The sequence below is a fragment of the Hippopotamus amphibius genome, chromosome 13, assembly GCF_030028045.1.
Source record: "Hippopotamus amphibius kiboko isolate mHipAmp2 chromosome 13, mHipAmp2.hap2, whole genome shotgun sequence".
Taxonomy (NCBI): Eukaryota; Metazoa; Chordata; class Mammalia; order Artiodactyla; family Hippopotamidae; genus Hippopotamus; species Hippopotamus amphibius.
The window spans coordinates 90,452,141-90,479,481 of NC_080198.1; the positions used below are offsets into that span (position 1 = coordinate 90,452,141).

The 27,341-nt window shown below is 41.9% G+C and overlaps 2 protein-coding genes across 13 annotated transcripts in view; both read left to right on the plus strand.

Annotated features, from left to right (window-relative positions):
• Positions 1-302: 302 nt before the first annotated feature.
• On the plus strand, positions 303-23,430 carry BDH2 (3-hydroxybutyrate dehydrogenase 2). 6 transcript variants are annotated; one of them, XM_057705732.1, is made up of 11 exons: positions 303-381; positions 1,136-1,345; positions 3,454-3,545; positions 4,326-4,431; positions 6,676-6,772; positions 9,114-9,222; positions 14,406-14,466; positions 15,508-15,621; positions 19,575-19,633; positions 20,216-20,308; positions 23,110-23,430. In XM_057705732.1, exons 3-11 carry the CDS (start codon positions 3,474-3,476, stop codon positions 23,161-23,163), a joined length of 765 nt encoding a protein of 254 aa, XP_057561715.1. In that variant the 5' UTR covers positions 303-381; positions 1,136-1,345; positions 3,454-3,473; the 3' UTR covers positions 23,164-23,430. The 6 variants fall into 6 exon arrangements, with proteins under 6 accessions (XP_057561715.1, XP_057561718.1, XP_057561716.1 ...); XM_057705735.1 differs by having other exon boundaries at positions 4,353-4,431; XM_057705733.1 differs by having other exon boundaries at positions 1,136-1,264.
• A 2,323-nt stretch (positions 23,431-25,753) lies between these two features.
• SLC9B2 (solute carrier family 9 member B2) overlaps positions 25,754-27,341 on the plus strand; it is a 52,556-nt gene continuing 50,968 nt past the window's right edge. For all 7 annotated transcript variants that reach the window (XM_057705499.1, XM_057705497.1, XM_057705502.1 and 4 more), the window contains exon 1: positions 25,754-26,247. The gene's annotated coding sequence lies outside the window, so the exon portion shown is untranslated. The remainder of the gene's footprint in view (positions 26,248-27,341) is intronic.

Consider the following 27,341-nt stretch of genomic DNA (forward strand, 5'->3'; position numbering starts at 1 on the left):
TTGTTATAAACTTCCACATGCAACTTCTGGCTCAATCATGAGTGCCCCCAGAGCAGCACCTAGTAGGTGCAAACGAGAGAGAAGGACTCATAGAGGTTAAAGTAGTGAAGGAAATTATTTCCACATTCTAAGTAAGATACTTTTCCACTTCTCACCTTCTATCAATACGTACTTGGAGTTAACAGTTCTACCTGACCTCCACTAGATGGCAGCACATACACATATAAATGTGAATATGCGACTAATTTTCTAAAAACTCGAGGAACCTGAACTACAAGTCCCAGCATGCATTTTTAGGCACCTAACTTGCTTCTGCACAAAGGTCTTAAGTTTGTTGCTCGCGCAGTGATCTGCAGGACGCCATCAACTCGCTGCTCTAAAGTAAGATTTCCCAATATATTTTACGTTAACTTTGGACTAGGAAAAGGAGAGGTTTAATTCTTATGTGTTACTTTGCGCTGCACATTACTTTTCAGGACTAATTTTAGCAGTTAGAGCAGGATAAGGGTGGGTTTTTAACAAGTTTGAAACTCTGGGAAGTTTTTCAAAATAGCCAAAGAGGATTTTACAGTTTCTTTTAAGTGGACATTTTTTTTCTTCTGGCTCATGAAGATACAGTTCCTGAAAATGCGCTGTTTGTGTCTCTGCTAATCAAACGTTAACACTTCGATTCCGATATTTAGAGAAACAAATCGATCTTGTGTGGTTTTCACGCTGAATTTACTGAAAGTTGCCTCATTTCACCATTTCAGGCCATGTTTGCACTCATTTTTCCAAGTAAATCCATTCTAGTATGATAGTGCAGTCTTATCTAGTAGTAAGGCTTTGGCTCCAAAATCTCGTCCCAGAAAGACAAGGAGGACACCCCCGGGTTGATTTTCAGAGTGAGCCAAACGGCTGCCCTGTGCTTCATTAGTTGTTTAGTAAGTGCTTCTCTGGGTGTCAAAACTTCCTAGGGAAGCCTTTGGCATGTGCCTTCACAGCGCCAAGAGCCAAAAATCACTAATAACAATAGTGTAAAACAGCAGCTTTTTAATGCATTATGCTCAGGATTGGGGGAGGGTAAAAATTATCGGGGTCTCTAACTTTCTAAAAGATTATATTGACTATATCTTACCTCTTACCATGTCTTAAGTGAAAATGTATCCCTCACGGAAGAAGGCGGAAGAACAAACAAACAAATCCTGAAAACTCATTGCATCGGAGTAGGTCACGCATTGCAAAAGCCCAGCTTCTCTGTCAATCAGAGAACGTCCCCGAAGCGGTAAGCTAGTCCCTCTGGAGTCCGTTCTTGTAACAACACGCTGTTCATCTGGCCCTCCGAGAAGCTGACTCCAAGAGAGAGGTAAACACGCAGGGGTTTTATTAGGGGAAAGGCTGGTGTGAAGAGAAAATGAGGAGGGAACTAGGTAAGGGTGGGAGACCCCGATAGACCAAGACGGAAGCCTGCCCCAGGGGAGGGAGCGAGGCGTGGGCAGGGGGGCGCATCCTGCACCGCCCTGCACCGGAGGGTCCTCGACGCCGGCGGGAGGAGCGCGATGTGTCCCAGAAATGGGTCTGCCTTGGCATTCGTGCCGCACTCAGGCACCGGCTGGGAATGGCCAGGGGGAAGTGGCCTCGACACAAACTCAGCGATGGGTTTCAGAGCGCAGCGCCGGCCTCGTGGTCAGTGACCGGGCACCTGTCCCGCAGAGCCGCAGGCCCCTGGCGCCGCGTGGGGACTTACAACCGCAAGGTCTTCTTTCGGACCCGCAATCGGGAGGCCTGGATTTGAATTCATAGGCGTGAAACACTGGGCAAACCACGCCATGTCTTTGAAGTCAGTGCGCCGGTGACCAGCCCTATGTCATCTCTTAAATGCTTGCTCCCTGCACCCCCTGCTCTCCATCCTTGCTGCTTCTCCGTCTGTGCACCACTGCAGCCGCCTCCGAAGGAAACCCCCTGCTCGCACCTGCTCACTCCCTCCCCAGGTCTGTTCTGCACGGTGAGCTTTCTAGAATACATATCTGATCATGTCAGGCTCTTTCCATAAATCCTTCAGAGCCCGCTGCGCACAGGACTGACTAGCCCTCAGAAAGGAGAGCTTGGGCAAAGGGTGGACGCGTGAAAGAGAGCGCACATTGGGTTCAGCAAAAAGCCAAGTCTGGCTGAAGAGAACAGAGATGAGTTCAAAAAGAAATGACTGGGTCATGTGAGCCTTCCAGGCAAGATTAGCTAGCTACCTGTACTCTTTATCAGGCAGGTAATTGAGAAGCCTGATTGTGGCGATTATTTTGTTCATGTGCTTCTTAAATTTGCTCAATACCCACCCAACTCGCTCCCTTCTTCCCCAACCCTTTTCACTTTATAGAGACTGGAAAACAAAACTCAAATTCTTAGCCTCTGCTGCTAGAGCTGACCAATAATATGTAGGCTGGAATTTCTAAGGAGGGCTTCCTTGTTGAATAGAAAGGTGAGGCCCTCTCTTTGCTCCTTCTTTTTGTCTGGAATGCAGATATGATGTGTCGGGACAAAGCAGCCATTTTGTGCCTTGGTGTGCGGTCAGAGGCACACACCAAGAACAGAGTAAGAGAAGGGACTTGCTTCCTTGCACACAGCCTCATTTGATCATAATTTGACTCTTCTCTTCCGTCAACTTCATCACTAGCCATTTCTGTCACTCTGCGACCTACAATCCAAGCACTGGCCAAATATCTACCGCACCATCATATTTCCCCTATGTCAGAATTTCTTATTCCTCCCTTTTAAAAATTACTTATTGTGTCTGTTAAGTGTTACTGCTGAATGCTTAAACTTTAAAAGAGGATCGACAGCGTCGTGGAATATTCACATAGCAAAAGAGTCAGGAACCCTAAGTTTGACTCAGGCTGTGCCGTTGACTAGTTCTAAGACCTTGAGCAGGTTACATCAGTTCCCTCATCTGTAAAATGGGGGTATTGGACATGCTCTGATTTTCCAGCTCTTTTTTTTTCAATGACTTTCTGACGCCAACTATGAAATTTTCCCAGGGACATGGAAAAAACACAGATGATTAATAGTGCAGACCCTAAGAAAAGTTTACAGCAGAGGAAGCAAGAAGCAGCCCCAAGTAGTAAGGACCCATCCAACACCATAGCAGTGTGTGCAGGAAGGGACAGTGGGGAGGATGGGGAGGTAGTGAGGGGATCCTGCTGTATCTGCATCAGAGGCTGACTTTTCCAGGTACTAGAAAAACCTGAAGATGGGTTAAAGTCCAATATCTGTCTGTCACCAGTTCTCATTTCAGTGGTTTTTGCTGAATGTTTTTCATATGCAAAGGTAGGTATTTAGAGTAAGCGTTCTTGGAGAATGATGGGAATATTCTCAGGTGGTGGGAATATCTGTGCAGAGGTGCTGTCGTCAGGTTCTTAAAGGAGTGATGTTACTGCACAAGACCATGTGCTACAGTGTCAGCCATTAAATACATGTGTTTAGATTAACCCGCAGGTTCCATTATGGGTCGACTTGATGGGAAGGTCATCGTCCTGACAGCTGCTGCTCAGGGAATCGGCCGGGCAGCTGCCTTAGTAAGTTATTGTCTTCTGTTGTTTGCTTACTAACTTTTGAGGTATTATGTGGACAGATTTCATGGTTATTTAATTCTGCTCTTTGTTTGTTTTTGTGCTTCTGTTATCTTAAGTTACAAAAAGAAAAGCGGCTACTCCTGACTCCAGGCAGATGAAGGAATGAATACCTCACATGTTTATTATGTGACATCACTGATAACCTTTGACCTGAGAAACTTCTCTCTCTGCCTCAGTTTCTCTGCACCGTAATAAATTTACTGCAGGGGCCCTACTGAAGTGCGTAGCTTTTTGAAATTATGTCAGTCCAGGTATAGGACTCCAGAGTTATGAGACTATCAAGTTACCTTTGCCTTCTAATTTATATCAACTTCTCACACGTGAAACCCCCCCACCTGAGCTAATAATGTACTTTTATTAGGAGGAAAAGTATTGAAATAACCCATTTTCTCTTATTATTTGGAGTTTACTCACCTGCTCAGAAGTAGAAGGCAGGCTATCAAATCAAAGAATAGTAGTATTTTGAGAGGTGTTTAATAACAGAATCCCAGTTTTTTAAGAAACGTTTTATTTGGTATGACTTAAAGGGACAAAGTCAGCTGACAAGCACAGTGTATGTCATCTTGTTCTAACTAATGATACAAATAGCAACAATGGGAAGGATGAGGTGAGACGAGATAGTTTGAAATTCCACCTATTTTATAGAGAAAACAGCAGTGAAAATAAGAGGGAAAGGCTAAATGACTTTCAGTCCACGAGAGCAGTTTAACCAAGTAAACAAAGGACGTATTTGTGCATTGTGTCTACCAGGCTTTTGCAAGAGAAGGTGCCAGAGTCATAGCCACAGATATCAATGAGGCCAGACTTCAGGAGCTGGAAAAGTACCCAGGTAAGCAAGTCTGCAGCTTGAACTTGGGATTCAGAGCCTACCAGGGCTTATAAAGCATTAGTACTTACGTGTTGAGAGAAAATTCCTTAACTGTTCAGCTCCACTGGCCTTTTTTTCAGATCCTGATTCTCTGATATCAGATTTGTATTCTGTGAACCTAAAGACAAAAATCTGTACACTTAAATGTAGAAACAAAGTATTTACGATGGGTACTTAAAAATTTTAATTTATCCAACATGTCCGAAGGATGCGGTAGCTAATTACAAAATCATATGTGAACATTTAACAGTCGGTATGTTAACTTTTGATGGCAACTGTTTGCTTCTGTGCCCCCCTCCTCCGAGGGCAGTGCTGTCCAAGAGAAACATGATGCGAGCCACATGCATGATTTTAAATTATCTAATGAAGTTTACTTTTCAACTTTACATTTAAAATATTGAGAGATACAAATAAGAAAAAAAATATCAAATTGTATGCTTTAAATATATGTAGTTTATTGTATGTCAAATAAATAAATAAATATTATTTATTATACAGCCAAAGAGAATTTCTTTCAACGGCAACAAAGAGAATGTTAAAAGAAACAGATGAAAGTTAAGAATATAGTTTATTTAACTCAATATATCTAAAATATTGTAATTTTAATGTACTCACTATAAAAATTAATGGAATATCTGCCATTTTTTCCTAAATCTTTGAAAGCCATGTGTATTTTATACTTACCAGCATGTTTCAGTTCAGGCTAGCTGCACTTCAAATGCTCAGTAGCCACATATGACTAGTGGCTACCATATTAGAAACAGCTCAGTCCTAACATTACATATCACGACCAGAAACCCTAAGAGATTACCCAGATTATTTGGGTGTATTTTACCCCTTACTGCACCCCACTGAACCTAACTCTAACATCAGAGGACTTCAATTTGCGTTACTCTGAAAGAAATTGGCACAGAGAACTCGTTTGGAAGTCCACTAGTCCAGCAAAATAGAACAGGTTCCATGATCAAACACAAATCAACTCACTGACCCAGTTAACTTCATTAGACTTATACTGAATTATAATTCCTATAAGTCAAACTGTTGGAATAGAAAAGCACAAAAGAAAAGATGTGTTTCTGAAACTCAATTTCAGTCTTCTCTTTCTTTGTTTATAACCTTTGCTTTCTATATCCAAAAGAGAATAATAAACACTATATATTGTTTTTAAGCATAAAAATAGCTACTGCTGCTTTCATCAGAGAACATTCAGGGGTTTTCAGTCCCTAGTGCAGTGTGTACCTCTCAGACCCCATGCCGAGCTCTCATGTCTGGCTTTCAAGTATTTCATCCCTTCTTCTGGCCTCTCATTTCTTCTCCTGTAATTTTGTCCAGAAGTAAGTGATGATACCCTTGGCCAACAGAGTCATTTCTAAAACAAATAAATAAATAGAATTAACATAAAGGTAAAGTGTGCAAGTAGAAACAATCCCTTATCCTCCACCCCAGCCCTTCCCCTTCACACAGACAGAATTCAGCTCTGCTGTAGCACTGACTCAACCTCTGGGGGAAAGATGGGCTAAAAGGAGTCAGCTCTCAGCTATGACTGCCGGTTGACTGAGAAGCCTCTTCTGTGGACCATTCATACTTCACTGTGAAGTCTTCCCTCAGAAAAGACCTCTATCATTCGATTTAGAGAATAGAGAGAAAGGGAGGGAGAAAGAGAAGTGTTACTGGGAGTTCAAAATGGGGAAGACTTCAAGATTTTTACTGAGAGTCTTAAGATTATGAAGACCTGGGACTTTCCTGGTGGCACAGTGGTTAAGAATCCGCCTGCCAACGCAGGGGACACGGGTTCGAGCCCTGGTCCGGGAGGGTCCCACATGCCGCAAAGCAGCTAAGCCTGTGTAGCACAACTACGGAGTCTGTGCACCTAGAGCCTGCATGCCACAACTACTGAACCCGTGTGCTACAACTACAGAAGCCCACACACCTAGAGCCTGTGCTCTGCAACAAGAGAAGCTACCACCCTGAGAAGCCTGTTCACCACAACGAAGAGTAGCCCTCTAGTCACCACAACTAGAGAAAAGCCCACACACAGCAATGAAGACAAAAAAAAAAAAAAAAAAGATTGTGAAGACCCTACAAGTGGTGAGCAATCCTACAAAACCTAACTGGACAGATATTGCCATTTTCACACTTTGAAAGTGCTAAATCTTCACAGCTAACCATCTTTAGGCAAACAGTGTCCTTTGTTTTATCTTTCAGGTATTCAGACTCGGGTCCTTGATGTCACAAAAAAGAAACAAATTGATCAGTTCGCCAATGACATTGAGAGACTTGATGTTCTCTTTAATGTTGCTGGGTAATTCATAACTTTTTAATTTCATGCTCCTTACAGCAAGCTTTCTGTAAATTTCACTGAAAGAATTTTGATCATAAGGCAAAATCATTCATTGTGAACCATAATATATTCCTTGGGGAATGTGGCTAGATTTTGGAAAGAATGTTTATTACAAGTAAGATCAGCAAGTAAGACGGCCGTAGACAGTGACATGGGCTTGGGGTCTGAAGGCAGTTAAGGTCACTCTAGACAACCAGTACTGACACATTTTGCTCTTATCAGGGCTGGTAACAGGCTTATGCCAATGGACTTGTTGGACTTATAAAATAAGAAGGAAAACTGTTTTCCACTAAAGTGCCTTTAAAATGAAGTATAAATACCAGAAGCCAAGGACTCAGTTTATTGAAATGGAGATGTTGCCAATTTTTTGGCATATTCTAGCAAGTCCTTTATACCTCCCAAGCTCAGTGTTTCTTATTGGGACAGGCAATCCCAGCAAAAGAAGGTTCGTCTTGTACCTTTATACACAGCACAAAGAGAATGGCTTAATTGAACTTATTAGGGTGGTACCAAACTTGTGAACCATGCACGAACGACTGAAAATCTAGAACTGGAGCAGCTACGTGTAACTACAGCGAATGCTGGTACCCACTGTCCCTTCTCAGGCGTGACACTAGATGTGAGGAAATAGGAACTCAGTAGATACCTCTGATGTCCCACTTTTCTTACATAGTGTTGCACTTACGCTGCTGCATTGGTGCAGAGGTGAGTCAGAAATTATCTGCATTCCGGTTATATTAAAACTTCTGTTGCCTGCACTGTCTTATCAGCACTTTCCGTTCAAGGCTACTGTCTCCTCAGTCACTGCTGTGCAGGTGTGAACGTGTTATGTCAGTTCATTTGTTACTGCAGTGCGAGCAAAAATGGATGCCCTGCTTGTGATTTGCACGAAAGAAGAGCAGCGTGCAGTGATTTTTTTTGTGTGGTCTGAGGCTGTACACTTTCACACACTTCTGCCCACACTGTCATCACCCCGCAAAAACTTCATTTTGAGGTGTCAAACCATCCTCCCTATAGTCCTGATCTTGTTCCATCAGACTCTCACCTATTTGCTCCCTGCAAGCAGCCCTACAAGGACAAAGATTTGCTTCTGATGAAGAAGTGAAGACAGTGGTGCATTCATGGCTCACAGCTCAGTCTAAAACATTTTTTAATGAGGGAATACGAAAGCTTGTTGACAGATGGACAAAGTGTATTGAAAAGCAAGGAGATTATGTTGAAAAGTGATGTATTTGTCTTTTCTAAAAGTTAATTGAAATAAATTCTACAGCCAGAGTGCAGATAATTTTTGACTCACCCTCATAGAAAACTCCTAGAGCCTTCTAATAATATAGTTTTGTGATTCTTCCCAATCATGATTCAGAGTTTAAAAAAAAAAAAAAGACCTCAGTCTATCCAGAGTTTATCATATGTTAAATGTATGAAAATTAAATCAAAGCCACAATTTATGATGATCTAGTTTATAAAGAACCCACTCATTCCTCATATGAGAATATATTGGGTTGGCCAAGAAGTTCATTCAGATTTTTCTGTAAGATGTTATGAAAAAACCCAAACAAACTTTTTGGCCAACCCAATACCCAGAACCATGAAAAAAACAACTAGTAAAATTAGTTTTTGAGCATCTGTTAAATTTTCAGCAATGTAGGGATACAGAAATAGAGCATGTGGTTCTTCCTATCAGTTGAACTATATAATTAATTTCATAATTTTGGTCCAGGGGACAGTGAAATCAATTAAGACTCCAGTGTTTAGAAAGCTCCTTTGAGGAAGTGTAACTTCAAAGAGCGAAGGTTATTTTAAAGGTTTTGTTTTGCTCTGCGTTGTTTACTCAGTGTGTTAGAACTGTACAGTAGGGGTATTACTTTGCTACCCTGGGATGTTGAGACACTTGTTTTCCTTGCAGTTTTGATTTCCCTTGAGAATGTCAAATCTGTGCCACCCGAGGGCACTCTTGCTCTTGAAACAGGAGTTAAGGCAAGCGTCTTGTTCGCATTTGTTTGTTTTTAATGGCTGTAGATGTTTCCTCTGCAGTTGGTATAGAGTTTCTTCTGTTTGGTGGTTCCTAACTCCTGCCTTCTTTTAAAAGAATGATTTTGTTTTCAAATAAATGTTTTTAGCTTACGTTGTTGGGATACTTCCTCACCTAATGTACCAAGTGATACTGTGTTTGAGTTGTTAACCTTGGTAAGGGAAGGGACAATGGCCTAAGCCAATAAATGACAATAGAAAGAATAAGGAAACTGAATAGACGTTTTTGTAAATGATCATTTTTCCCCCCATTGTTCAATCCCTCTTCCAGTTTCGTCCATCACGGAACCATCCTGGACTGTGAAGAGAAAGACTGGGACTTCTCGATGAATCTCAATGTCCGCAGCATGTTCCTGATGATCAAGGCTTTTCTTCCTAAAGTAAGGTGACCACCGCCACTAGGATAAGCACCAGTGGATAAGCTGGTCTCCACACTGGGCATCAGAGAGGATCCCTACCTTGAAGAGTGATAATAGCTACCATAATGACTAACCTGTATTGAACATTTATATCGAGGCATTTAATAGAAATTAACTCACTTAACTTTCCACTTCATTCACTCCAGAAATATTAAGCACCCTGTGCCAGGCTGCTTCCCAGGTGCAGAAGGCACATCAGAGAACTAATCAGAATCCTTTCTATAAGGGAGGTCCAGTTTTGAGGGGTGAGATAGGATAATGTGTAATCAAACTCTAATGTGTGGGGTGGTTATAAACACAATGAATTTTAAAAAAAAGCTAGGTTTTAGGGAATTCCCTGGCAGTCCAGTGGTTAGGACTCAGCACTTTCACAGCGGAGGCCCAGGTTCAGTCCCTGGTCAGGGAAGTAAGATCTCACAAGACGCACAGCATGGCCGGAAAAAAAGAAAAAGGAAAAAGAAGGTAGGCTATCAGTGAGGTCCAGCAGGAGGACCTCATTGATAAGGTGAAATTTGCATAGGGGTCCCAATGAAGCGAGGGAGCTGACCATTCAGGTGTCTGGGAGGAGGGTTCCAGGGATTGGAACGGCAAGGAGGCATGTGGGACCAAAGCAGTCCAATGAGGTCAGTACTATCACAGCCATTGTGCAGAGGGATGAAATTGAGAGGTTAGATCATCTGCCTAAGGTCATATAACTCGCACGTGGTTTAGAGGCAGGATTTGAACCCTTGAAGTTGGGCCCCTTCTTGAATGTCAGTGTCTAGGCACACACTGTCAGGATGGATGTACCCCATTGCCCTTCTGTACCCAGAGTATTTTCCTTGCACTCCTGCTTTTAGCTGAGCCACAGAGGTACCAGAGAGGTGAGAGACAGTGTGTGCTAAGGAGACAGTATTCCTCCTGAGTCTGCTACCCTTGAATTCTCCAGCCTTCACACAACTCATCACTGCTTTTAATTTATTTTACAAACAAGCATTAAGAGCCCTTTGATTGAAAGCAGCACACTAAGTGCTCTGGGGGAGGGGGGTATAATATGACTTCAAATGAGCTTATAAGCCCGTAGTAACAGACAACACAGGCTCAGACAATGAACAAGGCTGACTTTGTACAGAACCAGCTCAGTTCAAGGTTGTAAGTTGAACCCTCGTGAAATGCAGAAGAGCTGTGCTTCTGTTCCATCCCAGCTGGATTAGATGACTGACATACTGAATGCCGCCTAGCCCAGGGCAGGAGAAATGTTTTCTGATGGCAAGGCAGGGCTGATACTTTGCTCTGGACATTCAGCCTAACGTCAAGAAGAATACAGATGAATGCTAAAAGGAAAATTCGAGACATTGACTTAGTAACTAAGGAATTTTTTTTAATCTACTTGTTTAGCCCCTAGAAGGAATCTTTGGGTTGGCTCATGGAATGTTGAACTAGCAGATTTTTTTAAAATGTAAATTGCCTTTTTTGGCCTGTTTGGAGTTCATGAGAATCTGTTATTTGGAGCTTGAATGTATTTTTTGAAGACTAATCCTTAGCATAAGATAGGAGGAAAAGCAGAGGCTGTGGTAAAAGAGGAAAGCTTAGGTCGAATGAATGACTTGCACATATGTGAAATTCATTTGCAAAACCAAAGGCTTGACAAATATCAGGGAAGGATGTAGGTGTGAGATACAGTGGAGCTGAAATTTAAACTTAAGTGTTAGCTTTTAAAATATCAAACATTAACTTGCCAGTGAGTGAGTTTGCCTGTGATTTAAAGCATCTTAATAATAATGTAAGAAATCCTGGGTTATTAATGACTGGGATAGGAAGTCAGAAGGAGTTGGTGCCGCCAGTTTAAAGTGACCCTAACCCACCTCACCTGGGATTTTGGAATCTGGCAACAGGAGACCTTAGGAACAGCCTGAGCTCTGCCCCTAAGTTGCCACGGGACCTGGGAGACGGCACCTGTGCTCTTTCAGCGTCTATTTCTTCTATTTAAAACGAGGGTAATAGATTACACATTCTTTTCCAGCCCTAATTATGTTCATTAACCATGACGCACATATGCCAGGTAGAACGTTCCAGGGGAAGCCAGGATTTAAAGTCTAGGCAGATTTGAAAGGTCAAATGGTCAAAACATAGGAACACTTGTAGGAAATTTTTGTTCATGGATAAGTGTACAGAAAACCATTCCAAGACCGAATTGCAGTCAGAAGGCAGAGAACAAATTTTAAAAGACTGCAGAAAGAGGTCAACACAGAATCCAAGGTCCACCAGAAGACAAGATCCCTTACAGCAAGGATTTTGGGGAGGTCTTGGATATTTGGGGGTTCTCCTCCTTTGCTGTATCTTAGAAGAGTCTCTCACGCATAGAGGTGCTTAGCTAACATTTGCTGGATGAAGAAACGAATGTAGGTGGTCAGTCCAGGTGGAGGTTAGGCATGGAGTCACTGAAAACCCTAGAAGCCAAGGTCTGCCAAGTTTAGGAGCTAAGCTCTGGTCAATGCGGGCAGATGAGCTGCATCACAGTAGGACTAACTAGATACAGCTAGAGGGACCCTTCCGAGCTCTTGGTAGCATCGGCCTGAGCTCCCAGGAGATCGACCCTAGACAGCATCAGTACGTCCAGGCACTTCACTTTCTTGTTGTACCAGCCAGAGAGGGCTGTCGCGTACGCAGGCAGGAAGAGCGTTCACACCATGACAGCAGGTGCTGAGTGGTGTTGAGAAGGCAAGACGGAAGAAGGCAAGGACAATGGGCTTTAGAATCAGCAGGTAGACCTGGGTTAAATGGATAGTCAAGAGTTGGGGCAGCACTAGCATCTTCCAGGTGACTATATTCTCAAGTTCTGCCTGAGGAATGTATTGCGTTTCAGTAGATCAGAGACTGAACGTATCTCATAGCCCATCTTTATATATTAAATTGGGCTGCATGTATTTCCTATGTATTAAAAATGAATTGTATATATCAATTATACCTCAAATGAAACTGGGAAAAGAAATCAATTAAAATGGGTTATGTTATTTGCTAAATTGGATAAGATAGAATAACTTTAAGGCTTAGTTTTCAACACTGTTATACTTCACTAATTTTCCTGGTCTTTTTTTATGAGGACCCCTTTTCATTATGATCCTTTTACTAGACAGACAAACAAGTTGGGTTAAGTATTTTCTTTCCCCTGCCGTCTTCTGTACTTCATCGGGTCACCTCAGCCTCTCCGTGTATCCTTTCAGTCCATTCAACATAATACCTTAGGGTTGTTTTAGCTTTTCTGCTCTTCGGTACAATTTGTAGCTAAGTATCAAAACAGAAAGTGAGAATACTATAGGGAAATATATCCTATAATACTATGAGGCAAACTCATCCCTGGATCATCTAATCATTTACCTTCTCCATTCCTACACTTCTTTGTCTGAAAGCTGCTGGAGAAACTCACCCCAGCAGGAGTGATTTTTTGTCTTAGACCCTTTACACTGTCTACTGAGACTCCGCCCTCTTAGAAACACTTTCTTAACCTGATTGTCATGACAGAGCATATCCTGGTTTCCCTTCCTTTGCTCTCCATGCCCCCAGCACTTATTTTAACTCTTTACCACCTCCTCCTTGTTCTTTGTGGTCATCCCCGCAGCCTCTGACATCAATAAGTCAGTGCCCAGGAGGCAGGAATTCTCTCCAACTCTTGCTTCCTCCCCACCAAACATTTATGGGTGGGTACCCATGCCCTTGAGTATACATATGTCATCTTGAAAACATACATACGTCTTTTAATTAAGTATAAGTTCATCTGAAGACATTTTTTAATTCATAGCAGCATTTTTCAGTGATATATTCTTTTAGGTCTGGGGCAGAGCTCAGCAACCTGCACTTTAACCAAGCACTTCAAGAGATTTTGATTCATCGAAATGTATTGACTGGCTGCTGTGTACCCTGTCTAGGAGGACAAAACAGCCACAGACCCTCCTCTTACGACCTTTGCACTTTCCATGGGGGATGCTGAAGGACGTATTCTTAGGAAACACTGCCCTAGATGGGGAGCAGCCCTCCCTGCAGGCAACCATGTACCAAGTCGTGCCCATGTGTCGACGCCTCAGCTGTCTCCACCTCTGTTACCCACAGACGTTTCTGCTCTCTGCTTTCATCACCCCTTTCCTAAATCCCTGCATCAGCTTCCAGTGATCTCCTCTACAAGATGCCAGAGTAATCTTTGTAACCTTCAAATCTGAACACGCCATTCCCCTTCTGCATTAAACCCCCCATTATCTGCATAAAACACCGCACTGCACTCAGGGTAAAGCCCACATTCCTAAATTTAGCCCCGTGGGCCTCTGCAGCCTTATTCCTCCCACATTCTGTGTTCTAGCCAGACCCATCCCTTCTTCTCACTTCCGTGATAGAGCCTTTATATGGGTGGTTCATTTTCCTCAAAATACCCTTTCGTTTTTCTAGCACTCTAGCTTTCAAAAAATCAGCCCTCCTCTGAGTGCCCTGCAGCCTGGTCCCTTCTTTCCACCCCACCCCCCTTCTCTGTGACGGTCTCTCCGGTTGCTGGATGCAGGCTATATCAGCCACTCCGATCACACTGGCAGCTCTGTGGGCAGGCAGGGACTGAGTCGTTTATCTTTGAATCTCCTGGACCTAGCACTGTACCTGACCACAGTAGGTATTCGACGAATATGTGATGAATGGAGTAAGAGTTTTCCATCAGAAACATGTAGTAACATTAACGTTCATTAGCCTTTCATTTAGCTCAGAGTCCCTTCTTGGTCTTGCGGATGCTCTTGTGCCACAGGAAGGCAGTAAACCCCTGGGAAATGTTCCTGCCAATGTGTACACAAGCCATCAATTCCCAGAAATGATTGGATGAGACCATTAAGACTACTTAACAGGGAATTCCCTGGCGGTCCAGCAGTTGGGGGACTCCGTGCTTTCACTGCCAAGGGCCAGGGTTCAATTCCTGGTCAAGGAACTAAGATTCCGCAAGCTGTGTGGCATGCCAAAAAAAAGAAAAAAGAAAATAAAATCTTTAAAAAAAAAAAAGACTGCTTAACAGGGCTTAATGTTAATAGCTGATAAGATGGTTCTGCAAACCATAAGTAAATGCACATCTTATAAAGAGGTAGTATTTGTAGCCTGCAGAATACCATCTTTTTTTTGTTTTTGTTTTGTTTTGGCAGATGCTTGCTCAGAAATCTGGCAACATTATCAACATGTCCTCTGTGGCATCGAGCATCAAAGGTAGGTGGTCTTCCTCTGGGAATCATGACACACGTACTCACACACCTTCAGGAGCTAAGTGTTTGGGGAACAAGCATAGCAGAGATCGTAAAACCCACACATAACTTCAAAACTGCTTTTTTAAATTTGATATTAAGTGCCTTAAGTACCAGTCCTTTTGCCTTAGATGTGACCCAGTCATAAAGTTAAAGTTTGTTTGCTTTGCCCTCCCTTTTATTCCTTCATTTGGATAATGGAAGTGAAGCTCAAACTGGGAGAAGGAAACATTCATCCACTTAATGAATCAAAAAAGATATGTTAAACACCCACTAGGTGCCCCTGACCCCAAAGAATTCACAGTCTAAGAGGGGGAGAGAGTCAGGCGAACGCAGGTCTTCTGCAGTGTGATAGGATTGTAACAGAGCTTTGTACAAAGTACTGTCATGATAGCGGGGAGGTAACTCTGCCTGTTACAGTGAATTGGGGAGTGCTTCACAAAGATATTTGATCCAGCCCTAAATGAGAAGTCAAGTTGAAGGGCCAGACTGCAGTGCAGAAATGGAGATGAGGGATGATGTCACAGTCTGCAGATAGATTTTTGATTTTTAAAGTTAAGTAGCTACTGCTGAGATATAACATTCCTTCTCTTAGCAAGGATACGGGCAGTCAGCTCCGCACAGGGGAGGAATGCAAAGAAATGCCTAAGCCTCTGAGTTTGTTTGGGTTGTGTTTTGTTTTGCTTTGATTTGCCCTAATTTTCTTTTGGAATCCACCTGAGAATTTTCTTCTGGAATCCGCCTGAGGGTTCTACCAACTGGTGACAACAAACTAAGGCCTCTGCTGTCACTGAAGTGTAGCATCTCAACACCAAAGTCTCAACTGAATTGTGTCAATATTGATATTATTTTCCCAGATTCAGAAACTAGCCCTATTAAGGGAGAAAACCTGATGTCAATTTTTAAAAAGAGTAGAGTGTAAGGAAGCATGACAGTGGTCTCCTGCTTCCTAAAGGAGTCTGTGCTTTTTATTCCTTCAATGGTTGAACCTTCCCTTCATTCTTAGGAGTCGTGAACAGGTGTGTGTACAGCACAACGAAGGCAGCCGTGATTGGCCTCACAAAGTCCGTGGCTGCAGACTTCATCCAGCAGGGCATCCGGTGCAACTGTGTGTGTCCAGGTGAGTTGGGCACTTGGGACTGTGAACTTGTCCTTTCTGACATCCCGGCTGCCACTGTGAAAAGTATCTGTGTAAGCTTATTTTCCTTGCATGTTGTATTGTCATTGGGAAAAGCTCAAAAGAAAAAGAGTCTAGGCTTATGAAGATAACAGTCCAACAGTAAGTTGGGAAAGAGATCCTAAGTCATTAGGAAGAACCCACAGATGTGTTTAAAAAAAAAAACAAAATTCAACCAAGTAAATGTGAAGATTTAATTGGCTTTATTCAACAATTCATGAATCAAGTGGCATCCCATCTGGCAACTCGAAGGATGCTCCAAGGAGTCGTGTACAAAAATGGAAGGTTTTTTAGAAAGGAGCGTGGGGCAAGGAGGTCATTGGCAAAAGAAAAGAAAAGGTTATTCTGGGCTGGGACTTCTTTTTTTAGGTGGAGGGGATGGCATGGGTTTTCTCCTACAGGTTGCCTCTTCTTTCTCTGGGGGGTTAGAGAGGGCCCACAGGGGCCCAATGACCTCATTCGTGCTGACCAGAAAATTCCAGACTGGCTGATTAAGATTACATTTGTGGTAAAGGTTGAAACTGCAATTAAGTTAGGCATTAAATATAGGTTTGTTATCATGGGCTTTAGCACAAATGACACCATTTTCATTTAACAGATGCGAAAGATTTAAATGTTACTTGTGTGGATGGGGACAATTCCAGACCCTGTGATTAAGAGACATAACTGGCCAGGGCTTGGTGTTTTGGAAGCAGGCCCAGGATGACTTTGTCAGAGGAAAGTTGAAAAGTAGACCATGCTCACAGGGCAGCGGGCAGAAAGAGGAGCCTCCCAGACACAGGGAGCCACTGATTCATGCCCATCACCTGGGGTGGCCCATAAACAAAAAGGGGAGAGTCACACCTTCCTTTATGCTATGAAGAGGGAGTCAGCAAACTATGGCCTGTAGGCCAGACCTGGCCCACCACCTGTTTTGTAAACACAGTTTTTATGGAGTACCTCCACACCTAGTTTGCTTTTATATTGGTTAAGTCTGCTTTCCTGCTGCTGTCAGAGTTGAGTAGTTATAACAGACCAAAAGGTTTTCAAAGCTAAAAATATTTCCTGTCCGGCTTTTGACCGAAAAATATGCTGGCCCCTCATATAAAGGAAAGGAGAAAAGTAGAACTTATTATTAGTAGAAAGGACATTCATGTTTACATCATACCATAGTCTATTAAGCATGCGATAACATTGTGTCTAAAAAAAAAGTACATACCTTATTCAAAATTATTTTATTGCTAAAGAATGCTAACCATCATCTGAGCCTTCAGGGAGTCATAATCCTTTTGCAATAGTAACGTCACACATCACTGATCAGAGATCCCTATAACAAATGTAATAATATTGAAAAAGTTTGAAATATTGCAACAATTACCAGATGTGACATAGAGACACAAAGTGAGCAAATGCTGTTGGGAAAATGGTGCCAGTAGGCTTGCTCGAAGAAGCATTGCACAAACCTTCAATGTAATATCTGTGAAGGGCAGTAAGGCAAAGTGTAGTAAAATGAGGTCTGCCTAAGAAGAATTATCAGCTTCCTCTCTGAAAAGAAATTCAGTATTGCATATCCAGAATCAAGATTTCTCTTAGTAGTACACAACTGGTGCTGAGGGGCTGGGGAGGAGAAGCATTTCACAATTACCTGTGGCACCTTTCGAAACCTGAGGGGCATGGCAGAATTTGGGGAAGGAGTTAATGGGGGACCCTGTGTGTGGTTTGGAAAGCGCCACTGGAGATTCTGATGTAATCCATCATGGTTTCCCCTCGGGTCGAAAACCACAGACTTATTAGATGAAAGGGGGAAACTACTAATAACCTTCAAGGACAGAATTTCCATGATTGAGGTGTTCTGCTTAATTTTTCTTGGACTAGAAAGGTAAACATAGGTAACACTAAGAAAGAGGAGGTTACAGGAGAGAGAGTTTCCGTGGGTTTTAACATACACATTGGTGATACTTGAGTCTAGCTATTCTTCGTGCCATTTACCCAATGGAATAAATGGCAAAATGATTTGGAAAATGTGGTTGTTTTAAAGCTGGACTTTTCAGAAGATTGGAAAATATATTTTCACACTCTGTGGAACAAGGAACTAGCTGTGACTCACTGAGCCGGTCACAGAAGAAAATGTGACAAGGAACGAGTGTGTCTGGAATGGTGCTGATGGTATAGTCACAACACCTCAACACCAGACTGGTGTGGACAATGGCATGGTGTGTGAGTCTGTGCCAGGGACACAGCAGAGTCAGGTGACGGTGGAATGAAGTGCGAGGCATAGGCTTGCCTATGTAATAGTCATTGATACCGGCCACATGTAAGATATGGTGCACATTTGCCTCCGTGGAAGGAAGCTGTTTAGGATTTAGGGATTTTGAGGAGGGCATTAAGTAAAAGCTCAAGGTGCCTTGAACACACTGTTGGTAGAATTGTGGACTTTAAGGAGGCTGTTGATGAGGCAAGGGAGGAAAATATCATCGGAAACTGGATACAAAGAGATTTTTGTTTTGTGGTTTAAGAAATTTCATCAACACTATTGCCTGCTGTAACTGTGGAGGGTAGAAAATGTATCTGATGAACCAGGTGATGTAGTCAGGGCAACTTCCACCCAGCCTGTTGAAAGTGCCACCTGCTTACAGTAACATGTGAGAGCAGAGAGACAAGCTAAGGAAAGGGCTATGAAACAAAAAGGAGCCGAGATTTGCAGATTTTGAAGATTCCCAGCCTCTCCAGAGAAATGGCAAATGATAATAAAATTGAGAAATGGTTTCCAGGGTGGGGGAGATAAATTGGAAGATTGGGATTGACATGTACACACTACTATATATAAAGAAGATCACTAATAAGGACCCGTTGTGTAGCACAGGGAACTCTGCTCAGTATTCTGTAACAGCCTATATGGGAATAGAATCTAAAAAAGTCTGGATATATGTATATGTATAACAGATGCTGTACACCTGAAACTAACACAACACTGTGAATCAACTATACCCCGATAAAAATTACCAAAGAAAAACACAGAAAGAAATGGTTTCCAAGCAAACATCAAATCTATGGCATACCCAGGAGCATGGTCTAAGGATGGAGCAGAGGGTGTGACTGTGAAATCATTCGACTTTAGAAATCATATGACCTTAGGAAGATCATGTGGTCTCCTGAAGTACTGCCAGAAGGAAGGCCCTCTGAAGAGAATTTGCAGATCACAGAAGTTAACAAAAATGTCTGGGAACTTGTTCTGTAAGGAATGTGAACTAAGTGGGATTTAAAACTTTTTAGTGTCATTATTATTTTTCTTGTTTTTAAGTAAAATAACAGTTATATTTTTTCAATGAGAAATATGAAACAATAGTTAAAATAGGAATTCGAAATCAATGCAAATAGGCAAGATAATGAGGAAAATTTAGAGCCACCAAAGTTATCGAGGACTATGATAGGTGTGGAGTTGTCCCTGAGAATCCCCAGAGTGAACTTGACAGCAGAGAGTGGTTCTGAGATCATTAGGTAGTCCGCGTCCTTGTACTGGTAAAGTGCTTGTGTGATTTTATCCATAATACATCTCAGGGTCGTTGAGAGAATTAGCTGAGATAACACCTATAATGGTGCTTAAAATCCAGAAAGCATCTTGTCGACATGATGTGACTAAAGTATGTCCTGGGAATGCTGGGTGCTCCACCCCGAGTCACTGCCTGATGGCACAAAGTAGTATAGTCTGTGTTTTTGAAAGTCATGAAAATGTTATTAAAGAAGTTATAAGCCTATTAAATAAAAAGCAGGCAGGTAGAGGTGAAATTATCACTCCAAGTCATGGAGAAGGATTTCACTGATTGTTGTGTCACATGGAAAGGAAGTTTAAAGTTTAATCATCAATTTCTTTTTCAGTCTAAGTAAGTAACCAAGCTGAATGCCCTTCTTTGATTTAGGAACGGTTGATACCCCATCTCTGCAAGAAAGAATACAAGCCAGACCAAATCCTGAAGAGGTATATCTACTGTTTTAAATGTGTTTAAATCTTCCAGCTTAAAAAAAAAAAATGCCCCTTCCTTACCTAGAGTAGACAAATCCATAGGGACAGAAAGTAGAAGGGTGGTTGCCAGGGCCTAGGGGAGAGAGGATGGGGAGTTGCTGTTTAATGGATATGGAGTTTTAGTTTTTCAAGATGAAAAGAATTCTGGAGATTTATTGCACAATAATGTGAATGTACTTAAGACCACTGAACTGTACACTTAAAACTGGTTAGGATGGTAAATTTTATATGTATTTTACCACATTTTCAAAAAATATAAAAATGCCCTCTTTAATATTATCTTTTTGATCTGTCACAGTGTCTGTAGGTTTTAATATAAAACAAATAGTTTGTGTAGATTGGGAGTCACCATAGTCCTGTTTGGTCCACAGTTAATGATATTAATGATATTCTGTATCATGTTTCATGCCTGATAATTAAGGCAACAAGCCAGTGGTGCCTTTGTAGATTCCTCTTGCCTTTGACCTCCTGAAGATGGTGCAGGTGAATTCTTACTTCAGCTCACATCACTGATGTCGGTATGATTTCTGGTTACAGGCGCTGAGCGATTTCCTAAAGAGACAGAAAACAGGAAGATTTGCAACTGCAGAAGAAATAGCCCTGCTCTGCGTGTACTTGGCCTCCGATGAAGTAAGCACTGTTCTTCCCAGGGGGTTCATTATCCTCAATCATATTTGGCCACAATTTGCTGATCAAAATAATGTGATTTGAGGGAGGAATGGCATGTAGGTGGTAAGATGCTGCATTTACAAGATAGGAATAAGTTCTGATTTAATTTGCTCGGAGAAAGGCCACTTTGATCTGAGCCACCAACTCTTCCTCATTCAACTTTATGTGTCACTAAATCTGATAGCAAATGAAGTGGTAGAGGACTGACAAAAATTAAATTGCTCAATTTTATAATTCCTTTCAAGAATACAATTTGGAAAACCATTTGTAAATTCTATTTGTAAATCAAACCAATGAACCTCCAAAATTATGAGAGCCTCAGGTGAAATGGGGAAAGAGTTAACCAAATTTGTGTCCAGGAGACACAGAGTTAGCATCCGATGTTCTCAGTTTTACTAGTGACTTGTTTAAACGAGTCCTAGTACCTCTTTTTTTTTTCCTTATGAATTCTTCTCTGTTTATCATCATGTATGGAAATCCCTAATTCTGTCTCTTTCCACTTTGCATCTGTTTAGTCATCAGTTTCTTCCTTAATCACTACTGTATATTTTTTAATGGCAAACAGCTGTGAAAGCAGACACTTTTTTATGAGAAATATTTCTTATAAAGCACAGAGCACAAGAACATCCCCTCTGTTTTATGTCTTTGAACAGCACACGACCAGAGAGAAGGAAAGGGGTGTAGGCAGGAATGGGGAGGTATGTTACTGATCAGTTAGCTCCTCGTGAATGTAACTTGGTGCACAACAGGTGGTGGTAGATGTGACAAATACAGAGGTTGAGATGTTTCAGTGACAGAGCAGTTACTATTCAGAACTATTAACAACAGTTGTTCATAGCTGAGAAAATTGCTAGACCGATTATGAAGGAGCGAGTACATTAACCTTTTTGATTTCTCTGAATGTGTTTTCACAAGAGCTCATTTGATTTGTGGGGTCTGCTGATAAGCTAAATTTCCCTGGTTTAGCCAGAGCTTAGGTTATCAAATATTTGGGAGTGTTCTGGCTTGAAATATACAACAAAAGGACCTTTGTCCTTTTAGAAAAATCCAGAAGAGTCCATATGTAAAACAGAAAGCTTGCCTTTTAAAAACACTTGGAGAAAATTGGGGTTGTTTCTTGGTAAAGTGACTAATAACCCCATAGTTTGTCTACCTTATGTGATCAGTTTTCATATATTGAACTTTATTGTTTTTAATTTTTATTGGGGTATAGTTGATATATAATGTTGGGTTAGTTTCAAGGTGTACGGCAAAGTGAATTAGTTATACATGTACATATATCCTCTCTTTTTTAGATTCTTTTCCCATATAGGCAATTACAGAGTATTGAGTAGAGTTCCCTGTGCTCTACAGTATATATTGAACTTTAAAACACTCTGCACTCCTATTATAATGTCTTTCCTTCCCGCCTCTTCCATTGTCTCAGGCTTTAGGTGAATTTAAAACTAAGAACACAGATTAGAGTCTTTATTATCCAGGTTCAAGTTAAAACATTTTTACACCTCTTCCACAAGAATCACTTCAGCTTTAATTCGTTGGAAAATGAAAAATTCTATAGGGAAAAAAAACAGTTATTGTTATTTTATTTTATTTCTGATCTTTATTGGAGTATAATAGCTTTACACTGACTGTTGTGCCAGTTTCTGCTGTACAACAGAGTGAATCAGCTGTATTTATACATATATCCCCATACCCCCTCCCTCTTGCAGCTCCTTCCCACCCTCCCTCCCCTCTAGGTCATCAGCAGTCATTGAGTTGATCTCCCTGTGTTGGGTAGTTGCTTCCTACTAGCTATCTATCAATACTACTCTTTCACTTTGTTCTACCTTCTCCTCCCCCCCACCCCGTGTCCTCAAGTCTGTTCTCTACATCTGCGTCTTAATTCTTCCTCTGCCACTGAGTTCATCAATACCATTTTTTAAGACTCCATATATATGAGTTAGCATACGGTATTTGTTTTTCTCTTTCTGACTTACTTCACTTTGTATGTCAGACTCTAGGTCCATCCATCTCACTACAAATAACTCAATTTCATTCCTTTTTCTTGCTGAGTAATATCCCATTGTATATATGTGCCACATCTTCTTTATTCATTCATCTGTTGATGGACATTTAGGTTGCTTTCATGTCCAAAACCAGTAATTTTTAAACTCCTTTAGCTTTGTACAGATTTGGATGTCTGATACTAGTATAGAAATTTTTTTTTGGTTAATACATTATAATAATTGTTACTCATATAAATTTTAAAGACAGTGTGTTTCAGTTCCTGGAATTACCCATATATAGTGATTAACTAAATGTACATCTTTATAAAAAAATTCTGTTTGGTAATTGACACTACCACTTTATTACTGACATACTTGATTTACGTTCAAAGGTTTATTAGTGGCATAAAACTCAGCTAGTTAGAATATTGATGAGTTTCAAAATTAAAATGTACTATTTTAGCCTATACTTTATCCTAATTCAGGGAATGGCTCTATATCACAAAATTTCTTAATTTTCTGATTCTGAGACCAGACACTCTTAGAATGTGACATGTGTTCAAATACCAGCTAGAGGCCAGTTAGCTCCAGATCACTAGAACACACAGCAGTTTTAAATCACCTGAAACTTAATTCAGATTTTCCTAATTTCTATTTGTTAAAAGTGAGGTTTCCTGGTACTATGAGGATTAATTGTTTAGCTATCTCAGTCAAGAAAATTGAAGAAGCACAACCTGGTTAATTGTTCTGTCTCTTTGTGTTTATTTATCACTGCAGTCTGCCTACATAACAGGTAATCCTGTTATCATTGATGGAGGCTGGAGCTTGTGATTTCAGGATCTCCTTGCTGGGAAGGCAGGCCCTTTCTGTCCACAGTGAACCTGCTTATGAAGAAAACTCACCCATCCTCTCTTTCCTATTAAGGGCATATTAATGAAAACAAGGCCATTTTGATGATGTCATTTTTCACAAGAGTCTGATTCTTTCAATATATTCATCTCTTTCCAATCTCTTCTGAAATCATTGTAGATAGGTGAGATAATGAACTCACTGCAAAAAAAAATACATTTTAAGAATAAATCTCAATTTGTAAGCATATAAAATTAAAATGTGAATATGAAGGAAAAAAGGAAGTTTTTTTTTAAGAAAAAGATATTTATTTCTATTTCCCAGTATTCAAATATTTTTGTATAGTTCTGCATTGGTCTGTATGTGGGTACTAATTTTAAAATTTTACACCGTTATAAATGAACACCAAAGATATAAAGGAGTTTCGTTTCAATAACTTACACTTAAAAGAGTTTGGGTTCAGGAGTATATATTGTTGATCTGTTACGTAAAAGAAAAATAATCACCAGATGTATATACTTAATGGATGTCATCACTTATGAATAAATACTTTTCTTAGTCTAACTAAAAAATCTTTATTAAAATAAGCAATATTTGACATGGGCATAAGAAACATATAGTTAACTAACTTACAGTATTGTCAGTTTGAGGGATGGTTTTTAGATTAAGTATAGATTTCCTCACCAAATTTCTAGGTAACAGACAAGAGAACATGAAACTTAGAAATAGTCTCTGAATGAATAAATAGAAATGAATCATATAACAGGAAATGAATAAAATTAATGAAAATAAAAGTTTCAGTAAGAAATTTAAATTCATGGAAGATAATTCCATAACAGATTACTAGGGAGAATTTTTTTCTTGTTCTTTTAGCTTCAGGGTTTTATGTTTGTGTTATTTGTTGTTACCTCAAAAGACCAAATGGTATGATACACATATACTCAGTAAATGAGCAGTTAATCTTTTGTCTTAGAACTGTAATATTAGCAAGGAAAATTTTGAAATGGAGAATGAAAGGATAAACATTTATGTATGAGGAAGAACATGCAGTTGATGGAGAGTTAAAACCAACAGCAAAAAATAAAATAAAATAAAATGAAATAAAAACTGACAATAATGGATATTTTGACTAGTATTCCTGAAGAGTTCATTGATTATAAGATTTGCTTTGGGATTCTGGACCAGGTACTCCACTACTGGACCACATGTAGCTTGGTTTTATTACCTAGACCCAAGTCATCCAATTTATCTTCGATTTTAGTTTTTTGCTTTGTAAAATTAGGGAGTTGGGCCAGATGACTTGGGTCTCTTTTGATGTATCATTATCAAAATGCTGTAACTTCTTATCAAGTGAAGTAATGGAACACCGAAGTTTTTAAGCTTTTATGAAGCACTTGATGCTCTGAGCCAGTATACATGTATATGTAAGCTATGAAAAAAATGAATTCTTAATAAACACATGATGGAACTTCCCCGGTGGTCCAGTGACTAAGACTCCACACACCCAATGCAGGGGGCCCGGTTCAATCCCTGGTCAGGGAACTAGATCCCACATGCCCGCAACTAAAAGATCCTGCATGCTGCAACGAAGGTCAAAGATCCCGTGTGCCGCAATGAACACCTGGTGCAACCAAATAAATAAATATTTAAATAAATAAACACATGATGAATACTGCAAAATGGATTCTGAATACTAATACTCCCCCAGAGTTAGTTCTCTCAGAGGTAACTATAAACTATAAGACATTATAAACAATAAAAGCGAAGTTAAAAACTAGCCCAAAAGTTCAGTGTTCTCCGAAGCCGTGTTGATCAAATCCGGTGATGTATCAATGATCACATGACTGAAAGCAAAGGAAAAATATATTTCATTCCTGTGGTAAGAGGAAGCTGGATGTCACCAGAAAGTTTTACAGGCTTTAGAAGAGGAGGAGTTCCGCTTAGGAAAATAATCATTTTAGATGCTCCGAAGAAGCTTAATAGACGGAACCTAGATTCATCCATTCTCTCCATAAGGGAGGACCTAAGAGAGAAGAATGAGTGGTTTCTGTCTGGTGGAGACATTTACGTGACATTGTCCCTCTTGCCTACAAAACAGCCATTAAAATTGGCACTTGCTGAAAGGAGTGACAAACAGGTAAGCCAATTTTTATTTCTGTAGGAAATGAAAATTACCCCGAAAGGGGCGCACGCGCAAATACACATACTTAGTTGAAAGGGGAGAGGGAGAGAAATATAGAGGAAAGGAAGCCAGGGGAATGGAAGGCAGGATTCAATGAATGCTGATGGAAGGGTGAAAATCTAAAACAACACAGCGAGAAGGGCAAGTGTTAAAGAAGCGATAAAAGGGAGAACACGTCTTTTATCCCACTTCACTGGTCACCTGAAGAGAGGTCTTCCCGCCCCACCTGAGAAGACACTTCTAAAAAGCACAACTAGAAAGGCGGAGTGAAAAGATCCAATCCGGGATGCAGACGAGACCGATAAAGCCAGCGATGAGGCTGCGCGGGCCACCCTCCTGGCTCCGCGAGAGGCCGTGCTGCGCGTCCTCGCCCAGGAGCTCGTCCTCGCCGGGCCAGACGGCGTCCGAGTCGCGCGCGCTGGGCGACCGTCCCCGCCGCTTCCCGGGGAGACGCGCTCGTCCGGTGCCCGGGGCGCGGCGAGGCCGCCCACCGCGCGGCGCCGCCCCGAGGGCCCGGGAAGGGCACCCCCCCGCCCCGGTTCTCCGGAACCCGAGTCAAGCCGCCCTGCGGCCCCAAACCCGCGGAGAGCGCGTGGGGTGGCCGCTGCGGGGCCCCCACCCGACCCCGGCTCCTCGAGGGGTCCGCGCAGCCAGCGCCCGGGCTCCTCCCCGGGACCGCGCGCGCCGCGGGGAAGGCGGGGCCGCGGACACCCGGCGGCGCGCCCTGCGCCCTGCGCCCCGCTATCTGTGGTCCTTGCAGCCGCCGGCGCCGCATGGGGCGATGCGCCACCCGGAAACCGGCCCCGCTGGGCTCCCCCGCAGGCCTTTGAGCCCCTTTTCTAATCCATCGTCCTGAGCCCGGTGCCTGAGCCGGAGAGCTCGAGGTGAGTAGCCCCCGGAGAGCACGGAGCGTAAATGAAACCGGTCCCCTGGGGGACAGCCTTGTAGTACCTGCCGCGCCAGAGGCCGGAGCGAGCTCCCGGCGCCTTCTGATCGTACGCAGCGTGGTGGGTGGGTGGCTGGCTGCGTGTCTGTCTACTGTTGTTAGTTGCTATTGGAGTAGGTTTTTCTTGTTTATTTTTTAGTTCTCAAATCCACCAGACGTTGTTGCTTCTGTGGCCTAGGTTAGACCCCTGATGTGCTGAGGCTAGTCGGATCCTGCTGATTGGGGAATATAAATAACCCCCTGCCCAAAGCGCACGCTGAGTCTGTGGCTTCATTTTACTTACCAGGCTTCAGCTTGTTATGGCATCCTTGTTCTCTCACCCCAGACGCTGGTGTGTTTTGCTGCCCAAAAGATTAATAGCAGGAAGACACCACTAACTTTAGCCTCCCATCAAGAAATCCGGGACACCAGTGGCTAGAGACAGAGCGGGTGCTTTACTTAGCCAGGTCTACCTCTGTTTTCTCTGAAAGGCTAAAAGCCCCCCTTTCCCATTCCCTATAATAGGGCCTCCACCTGATATTACTGCTGCTATACAGTATCTCATGAAATTCTGGTTTACTATTTCTCTCTAAGAGCGAAACATTTCAGTTCAGCAAATACCTGCGCATCTTCTGTGGGCCAAGCAGGCCTGGGGAAGGAGATGCAAATAAGAATTAAATACAGTTTCTGCAGTTCAGGAGCTCAAAATCCAATGGATCAGAATATACTTAACGATTAATTAGGTAACATGATTTACCCTGTACTAATGATGTGAGCAAAATGACTGATTCATGTATTTTCTAGCATATTAAGGTCTTTAGAATTACAGTCCTGTTGACTAGATTTTTACCTTTTTAGGGTTTCCATAGAAGGCATGATAGAATAAGTAGGGAAAAGTCAGTGATGTAGGTCTGAATCCTGGGGCCTACACCGGAAGTTGCTGTCCTGGGTATGGCACTCACATCCATTGCTACCTGTGGCTAGAGTGCCTTCTTGTACAGGAGAAGCAGGAAAGCTAAAAACATTTCCCAGACTCCCCTCCAGGTAGAGTTC